Raw genomic sequence first — 8,915 nt, forward strand, 5'->3', positions numbered from 1 at the left:
TTCTAACTGCCGCTCTTTCCTGTGCTCTTCATGAAGAATAAGGAACATCGGCACTTCATTTAGAAGTAAATGCGCTCAGGGTGCACATATCTAGCATTACAAACAGCTCGATATTCCGCGTACATTCGAGTGATCAGGATGTTTTTTTTTGAAAACATTTTTTGCCAATGTTAAGACGATCCGTTGATATGTAATTAAAAAAAAAAAACTATTTGCGTGGCACAGATCGACTTGATTTCAATCACGAGTGATTTGGATAACATTTACGTTATTTAAGCACAACGGTATGTCGAACTACCGCGAATATCAAGATCACTAAGCTTCAACTGGAAGTTAAAGCTGGTATCTCGATGGCTTTGGGGTCCTCGGTCGCTCGAGATGGCTTACGATAAAGCAATATGACACGCGGTTAAAATGTAGGTTTTATAATTTCTATGCTTGTTTCATACATTTACTTGCATAATAACATGTATCACTTATGTGATACTAATATATAAAATTTGCTATAAACTTTTCTTTTGTTAAGTTTCAAAAGCGTTTGAAAGGCCAGTTTTTCTAGCACCGATTTATATAGCACTCTCAAGTGTAGTCTCAAAATAAAATCACCCATAGAGACACGATGCTGTGTAAATTTCCATTTCATCTTTCTATTGACTCCTGCTGATCAAACAAATTAAAACCAACTTTCCAAGGAAAACTTGTCTAAAAACGCAAACAAGGCCTAGCATAAAAAAGTACTTTGGCATTTATAAAAGTGTAACAAGCCATTTGTCTAAACATTTTTAACACTGTTGTGTTTCTCGTCGTCGACATTGCGATAATGTTCCCTAAGGTCGTTATGTGGATGTTGTCTGTAATAATAGCCATGTATCTGTCCACTGAACGAGTGTACTGTCTGAACGGACAAACTCTTTCGGACGAGTATAAGATGACCAATGTACCTGACTTTAATTTTTGCAGTAGGTGTCTGTCATGAAACTTAATCCGGTATGTTAATGATTGCCAGTGTTAGAAACTAGCCTTGCGCGTATTCCTGTAAAAAGCCGTATGCATATTGTCAGCCACATCCTATAATCATCAGAACCATTGTGACAAGAAATGACTTCTTTGATTGTACTTGTGTTAGTTTATCATCTGAGTACGTATCAAGTCATCAGGATTAATTTCTGTGTTTTTGAATGCAAAAAAACCTTACAAAACCTAAATGACTTCCACCATAGATTGCCTGCCATATGCAATTTCAAAGGAGAAGACACGAGGATGAATTGGCGTTAGTGGCTTTCGAATGCTCAACCAGATCAGACCTTTGTACTTTTAGCGGCAACACTTTATTTGTAAATAAGAAGCCTTTGCAACTATATCCTCTAAACAAACAATGGACAATTATTCTGATGCTGGAGTACCTTTTATCGATTTAGATACTGAAGTCGATGCTATTTATTAGCTAACTCAGATTTTCAGTTTACAGTACGGATGTCGTTCGATTAGTTACGGATTGCACTCTTAGCTTTCTACCAAAGGATGTAAGTAAATATTGCGTACGCGTAGTTCGGATCTAAGAAACGTAAACAAAGGTCAACTCCAGAAGTTCACAATACGGATTAATGAATCCGAGTTGTTTATTATGGCCACAGACTTAAGTTTAGGTTGACGTTATTTTACGTATCAAATGGAACTCAAAAAGCTAAGCGACACAGTGAAGACTGACATGTACATCTTCAAGAGAATGTTCAGTAAAGCAAAAACTTTATCTACATACAGTTTCTGCATTCTACAAATTTTCAGTATACCGAAGAGTTCAGGACTACACTCTCCGAACTATTTGGTGGACTGTCACTTAGCGAGTGTCTCAGAATAATCTGTCAAAACAACAATTACGACGGATTCATGCTTGTAAGATATTAGTTTGTGTAGCTTTTGCAATAAACTGGAATAATGTTGTTTTTTTTTTATCGTTCCGTATGAACCTTGATCAGAATCATACTATGGTTAGTACCGTGTGCGAACCTTGCACTGTGTCTCTCCTAGCTTTGCGATATTTACAATGCCCTAGAGACAGTGTAGTTTCATTTGTCTGACTAATTAATGAATCATTTGGTAGCAGGCGGTCAATCACTAACATCCATCAGTAAACTCAACAATGAACTCGAAGTACCGAATAATGCAGTGCGGACTCTGTAACAACCTTTCAGTTACAAAACTGGATCGAAGAGCTCGACAAAAATTTACAACCGACCGCCCGATTCGTTGGTTGGAACTGCGTTGAGAAATACGAACACCTGTACGCTAGAGACATTGCGTAGTTTGCATTGTCGATCACGCCAGTGATTACGCGGCTTCCCATCTATTGTAGAGCGCAAAGTAAAGTAATTGAACAAATGAGCCCGTTATATTTGGTCGAAGGGCCTGCAATCTGTCTACTTATATATAGTTGTTTACGTTGCATAAACGTTTCATCTGTCACATTCTAAGGACGAGGTTTTCCCAAATATAAACCCGGTCTTTTCGTTTACTCTTCGTGTATTACGCAATGCCAGTAAATGAAAATACGTGCTTTAATTGTGATTGTTATAGAAATAGCTAACACTGCATAATCCTAATTAGTTACACTTATAGGCTCACAATAAAATCATTGCGTTAATTTGTTATCATAGTCTATTTAGTTCACATTAAGAATGTACACTTTAAGGGCTAATTTGAAGTATTTTTTTTTATCTTTTAATTAAAGAATTTTCTATATGAGATGAGCAGAACACATTCTATATGTCTATAATAGGCGTCAATTACCGATTAGCCTTGGCTTCATTAGTGGAGCCCTCTGCGTTAGCATATTTCCAAGGTTTTACAAATATTCAATAGATTTTTCTTTGTCTGCGTTTACCTAATACGGCTATTGCAGTCCTGACATCGTAGAGTATACCGTAGTAGCTATTAAGCACGACCAATGCAATTGTCACATTAATATTATAACTAAGGTAATAGTATAATATAATTAACGTGTGATTAAATAAAGAAACCCAACATGTACTTATCTGTTTTTGCTTGCTCGCAATTTCGTTCGCAAGAGTAAATAAAAAACACAAGTTTAAGTTTTGTGATATCATTGTAGGTGTACTTTCTTTTATTGCACGTACGCGGCAGGGTGTATTAAAATTGGTTGACACTAATCATTTTTGAAAAAAAAACGGTGTTTCAAGCCCGAATTGTAATATTGAGTGTAATATTTGCCACCGTGAGGAAAGCGGAGATCAGCAATGAACCTCTACCAAATATATTAGTAGAAAAAAACCTCATTCGTATTCGTTAATGATATATCAAGTATTTCCAATGAACAAAGAGAAGTGAATATTTCTATTTATTTAATGACATTGTAAACTACGCTTATTATTTATGTTTAATGATGAACTCAATGATAACGTTGCCTTTCGGCAGTATAGTACCGGTATTTAATTAACGAGGTTGCTGTATTAAATGAGCAGATTAATTGATTTTCATTAAAGTATATTATATTGAATTGTTGCATTGAAGCGGTCAAGAACTAGATCTCTGCACATATCGAGGTTCAGCTTTTGGTTATTCTGAGCTGGTCCAATTCTATTTTAATTTTCACACGCTCCATACGGTATTTTAAATACATTCAAGCAAAGTTTTACCACGATTAAAATGGCCACAATTTACGAATATTTGACTAAAGCTCCCACCCTAAAACATATATTACAAGTCAAAAAATGTGATTCACTGTTTTTTTACTTGATCGTCCATTTTGTAAAGAATAACCTACGTTGATTTGATTTCATTAAAGAGCGAGTTCTCCCTGCAAACCATAGCGATTTCTCCTCCACCGCCTTTAGACAAAAAAACTGTAACAAGCGTGCGGACGCTCATAATAGGACAATTCCGTAGAATTATTCCACAGCGAATTTTTTTGCGAATTGGAATAAGGTTGCTAAAAGGTGCAATCAGGTTTGGGTCATAAATAATGGATGCAGAGAAGGTAGTGCGTGCGAGTAATGTCAAACAAAGTAAGATAAATAACAGATTTTTCTAACTGTAATATTTCGTTGAACTCGTTTGTTGATTCGAAAACATTTGATTTAACTGACCGCCAGTCAATGCGTTTTATTCAAATAGCCGACTCGTGTACATCTTCCAATTTTAGGATTAGCCTTCAGCATTCAAAAAATTAAATCCAGTTTGGTTTTTACACCATTTCTGATAGTGACAATATTCTTTGAAAAATACGTGCCACTAGAAGAATTAGTCTATTAGAAGACTGGAACTGAGTTGATTCGGACCCACTTTTGGCAAACTTCTTCTTTAACACCCACTTGGAAAAAGTAATCAACACAGAAATACGAAATATGTAGTTAACTAACCCAAGTTATCGTTTAGAACATCTCTAATAGTACTATGATGATGGTAGTACCATAAGCTGGACATGACAAACGGCTACTAGTTAGACTAGAATATTTGGTCCGTGCTTGGTGCTATTATTTTATTCCGTGATGCCCAGATTTAGGACTGAAACTTCGAGTATTAGATTCTTTTCAAGATGCTTTTTTCTCAGATACATGCGGTTCATCTGTGGTATGTATAAGGCTTATGATTTAACTGTAATATACGCAACCCAAACAACCAGACCCAAAAAAACTAAGGACAGTTAAATATTGTGAACGTCAAGAATCCATCACAATAAAAGCCTTTACTGAAGAACCCAATGCTATTAGATTTTAAGGTCACAACATTTGCGGAACGCTGCGACTGAACAAACATATTTTGTCCCGGAAGATTTAAATGTTAGATCCATTAACATTTGTTAGCAGTTGATCAGCGTTATAATTCGCCGGCTAAAAAATAACCTATTTGAGTAAATGAATACGCAATTTGGGACAATCGTTGCCTCAAAGTTTGAAAAAAAAATTGGCAATTTCAGAGTTGTTGTTCTATATATGTTAAAATAGCAAGAAAGTAAATCGTAGTAAACATTTAAACCTTTTGAGGTCTAAACTGACCGTTTTCAAACGGTCGGGAAATTTTCATTTCATCCTCTATATTAGTTCACTCAAGAAAAATATTATTTTCTTCGTTAACTTACGCCAGCAAAGATAATGAGCTCAGCATACACAAAACATTGGAGTTCGTTCAGACGTAACGTTTCACAGCCGCTGAAGTGACTTGCCATAAGGGTGTTGACCTCTCTTGCCGCGACAGCTAGAAAATAATGTACCATAAACAACCAGATTTCAAAATCTACTACGGGGCACCTGGGCCGCATCTTTATACTTGGCTGATGCAATCGTTTAAAAAAAAACAACTTCGAGCAGCGCCTCTTTCTTGTTACATAAATGTATGTTGTAAACCTCTATTAGCTAGTAATGAGCTATGTTGGTCACGCAAATTTGGTGAGCCATAAAGAATGATCCGCACACAAGAGCCCAGGTAGTTTTGTGATAAGTTAAAGAAGTTGATTTTTCACCCGATTAATTTTATGGTACTAATGAGCAGTTTTGTCGCCTGTTGATGTATCTATGACGGCACTTACTCCTGGTAGCTCCTATTTCGAGCGGCGAGAGTATCGAATGAGTCTGTTAAGCACGTTAGCTTTTACGACATTTAGCCTCCGGTCAAACTGAGCCACTTTCCGTCCCAAGAGCGTCACAAGGTTTGGTATTACCGTTGGCGGGACTGGAAGCAATTTTAGCCAATCTGGTGTAGCAATAAAGCTTTGAATATGCTCCATTTAAACAATGGTAGACGCTACATGGATATGCGGATATTACTACACTATTTAAGGCGAAATATGAAAGAAAGCATTAAAGATAACGACAAATGTTGCTTCGATATTATAACCAATATGTTTTATTCGTTGTTAATTAATTCTCATCTCTTCTAGCCTTCTGCACCACTTTCTGCGTCATTATTTCCATTGTCTACAACCTCATCATTTGCTTTCATCGCTGCTCTCGTCATTACTATTGTTATTATTGCATTAAAAACTTTTAACCAGCAAGACGCATGGAACCCAGTAACGTAACATTGCGTAATGGAAATCATTTACCTCGTTGCTCTCAGACCCTTTAAACTCGTGCATTTCCTCTGTCGTTTTTCTGTTCGCTGTGTCTATGTACTATGTTTCTATCTGACCGACTCAAAGCATATCAACTTTTTTGACGGTCGGTTTTTTCTCTCATCAATTGTTAACAGTCATTAGTTGTCGTGCATTTTAGGCTTGCATTCACGTTTGTCTTATTTCATTCTCCATATGTTTGGTGCATCCTGGTCCTTATCTTCCTCATGTGTGTATAGTATGTATTGGTTCAGTTTCGGTTATATACAAAGATGATCCATAATAATAATAATATCTTTATGATAATCGTAATAGTAAACTTATCGTATAGAGTAACGCATCAGTCCCTCTTCTGCGATGGTAGCGCAGGCGACTGTTAGAGTATTACAGCTCCTTATTTATGGTCACTCTAATAATAATCATAATATTAATAGTCGTATCGGTATTAAAAAGCGAACGCATATCTGCAGTAATACTGAATTGTAATACTGGTCGTCGACCAGAGTGGGTAATGAGAATTCTTTAACATTTGGCCCAATGCAACACTTGAGTTTCGTTGCCGTACCTGCCATTGGGTGGTTGGGATCTAGAAAAGTAAGGGAAAATAGGAGCTGAAAAAGTACATTTTGTCGACAGCGTGTTCTATACAAAACTAGGCGAAAAATGGGAGGCTGCATTTGCTCTCATCGATAAAGCGATGTCGCATGAAGATAACTGAAGCTAGTTAACTATAAGCGACGAAGCATGCGGTTACAAATGATCTACAACGTGCATACAATTGATAACGAAGTGATTAGAAAAATGTTATAAATTTAGTAATAGATATGCACATTCCATACAATAAATTCTGTTTGGAGTTTTTGAAATCCGTTTTTATGCGAAGGGAAGTGCAAGTCATTTTTCGTATCCTTCTACACCCAATGTAAGCGATAATTGCACGTAGAGGAAACAGGTAAATATAGCAACCGATGCAATAAAACACTTTCCAAAACCCACCGGACATGTATGTCTTCCTGGCTTTGTCAAGCTGGCATAGACATTATAGATACGTTACGATAGTGCGACGTCGATTGAAAAGCATTAATCCCAATTTCTCTGCTACTGAACATCACAGCCCACACCGACTCAAGCTCGAACGCGCTCCTTGGTGTCGCATATAATAATATAATACATGGGTACATATATCTGGATGTATGGATTTTGTAGGATATACACCACTGCTTATAGGGTTCTTGTGCCATAAATGATCGTCAATATAATTACTAATATAACAGTATCATAATAGGCAATAATTATCATCATTTTCATCATAATCGTCGATAGCATCTATTAGCATCTTGCTATATACGTACTGCTGTCCACTCAATTTATTAATCATATCGGGACATGAAAAATAATGGTAATTATAATAATCTATAACTATGTTAAAATCCTTAAGGAGAAGATCTTGCCAAAAATTGCAAGCTGAGCAGAGCGTGGCATACATCACCTGTAGGATTTCTACATATTTTTTTGTGATTGTGTATATATATAGATATTACCATACACTGCCTACATACAAGGATAGGATCCGGGGTCGGAACTGAACGATCTAGCGAGCAAAGCTTAGATAGTTTTACACACGAAGTAAAGCAGACTGTAATGCTATTTAAATTAGAGTAATAATTCACAATTATTGACTTACTAGTTTCAACAAACAGAAAAGGAAGCTCACAGATAAACAATAGTATGTTTAATATGTGTGCAGTGTTTATCGGCAATACTTAGTAAAACGATAGTTATGTATTTTTACTGTTATTAGGTGGTTTGCAGTTTCTAAGAAAACTTCAAAATACGACGCTGGTTTAAACAGGCTGACTCCATAACAACAATTAGCATCGTGTAATTCACTTTACATTTAAGGTCGCTCTGTCTTGATAAGTTTAACGTATTTTCGTCCTTGCCGTTCCTGACCTCGGAAGTCCTGTGAGATTTTTGCACTCGAGTATTCTTGGTGCACGCCTTTAGCAAGCACCATTTCGTAGTTGTACCGCTTCACTAATAAATTGTAACAATAATGCTTCACATCATAGATATTCGAATATTATTACTGCTATGATAATCGTACATATGCAAGTATCTGCACTCAGGGTCAATTAATATTGTAATTATTATTAATACTGCATCTGCTGTTAAGGTGCTGGATTGCTTGAGGCGTGCTAAGGCACTATTGCACTATGAATTTGATAAAGAACGTCCTCTTTTTTTTTGTTTCATTTTTATCATCATTTTCGGCGCTGTTGACGTCAGCTTACGAATACTCTTCCAAGAAGAGAATCTTCTACAGTAAATCAGCTCTAGAGGAACCTTCAAAGAATGCGATTTCATTATTACTTGTAAAGATAGAAGAGTGAGGTACCAAATATGAACGAACAAACGCTTCATAAGATCCAAAAGAGCCTGCAGAGAAGCTTTTTATATAAATGTAATGTAATCACTTAATTGATTATTTAATTACCCTCATAAACAAGTCCAGCATTAAATCGCGATTTAATGGTCAACTCGTGATGAATTAATGATACTGTTAATAGCTTCTAAAGATTCCTTAAATTGTTGACAAGTTTTATTTTTAATAGCTAATAATCTGCTCAGCCAGACTTAGGAGTTGACTAATATATTCCCCAACTGAGTTTGCTGTAGTCTGAGATTCCCTCTTACTTCATACTACGTAAATCAGGTTCGTCAATTAATCTTTCGCATGATATCTCCTGTCATCTAACTATCAGCTGATTTACGCCTGCGATGTTACCCGGCAACACACACAGCCTCCTGTGTGCTTCTCTCCTGTTTTATGTCTAAAACGAGTTTT

At 36.3% G+C, this 8,915-nt stretch overlaps 1 protein-coding gene across 6 annotated transcripts; it reads left to right on the forward strand.

Moving 5' to 3' along the window:
• Positions 1 to 751: 751 nt before the first annotated feature.
• On the forward strand, positions 752 to 3,089 carry LOC111245509 (uncharacterized). Of its 6 annotated transcripts, none has more exons than XM_086981540.1 (4): positions 752 to 959; positions 1,462 to 1,523; positions 1,786 to 1,893; positions 2,105 to 3,089. In XM_086981540.1, exons 1-4 carry the CDS (start codon positions 821 to 823, stop codon positions 2,117 to 2,119), a joined length of 324 nt encoding a protein of 107 aa, XP_086837666.1. In that variant the 5' UTR covers positions 752 to 820; the 3' UTR covers positions 2,120 to 3,089. The 6 variants fall into 6 exon arrangements, 5 of the variants coding, with proteins under 5 accessions (XP_086837666.1, XP_086837665.1, XP_022649692.2 ...); XM_086981539.1 differs by having other exon boundaries at positions 753 to 959; positions 2,102 to 3,089; XR_015322194.1 differs by having other exon boundaries at positions 754 to 987; positions 2,193 to 3,089.
• Positions 3,090 to 8,915: the final 5,826 nt, after the last annotated feature.

This window comes from Varroa destructor, unplaced genomic scaffold (assembly GCF_002443255.2).
Source record: "Varroa destructor unplaced genomic scaffold, Vdes_3.0 BEIS01000002.1, whole genome shotgun sequence".
Lineage (NCBI taxonomy): Eukaryota > Metazoa > Arthropoda > Arachnida > Mesostigmata > Varroidae > Varroa > Varroa destructor.

What these genes read in the sequence shown, in the direction of transcription:
- LOC111245509 (XM_022793957.2), top strand. Translation starts at nt 821, where the DNA reads ATGTTCCCTAAGGTCGTTATGTGGATGTTGTCTGTAATAATAGCCATG. An exon ending in ACCTGACTTTAATTTTTGCA is followed by an intron (nt 960 to 1,461) that starts GTAGGTGTCTGT and finishes TCAGATTTTCAG; the next exon opens with TTTACAGTACGGATGTCGTT. An exon ending in TTAGCTTTCTACCAAAGGAT is followed by an intron (nt 1,524 to 1,785) that starts GTAAGTAAATAT and finishes ACAAATTTTCAG; the next exon opens with TATACCGAAGAGTTCAGGAC.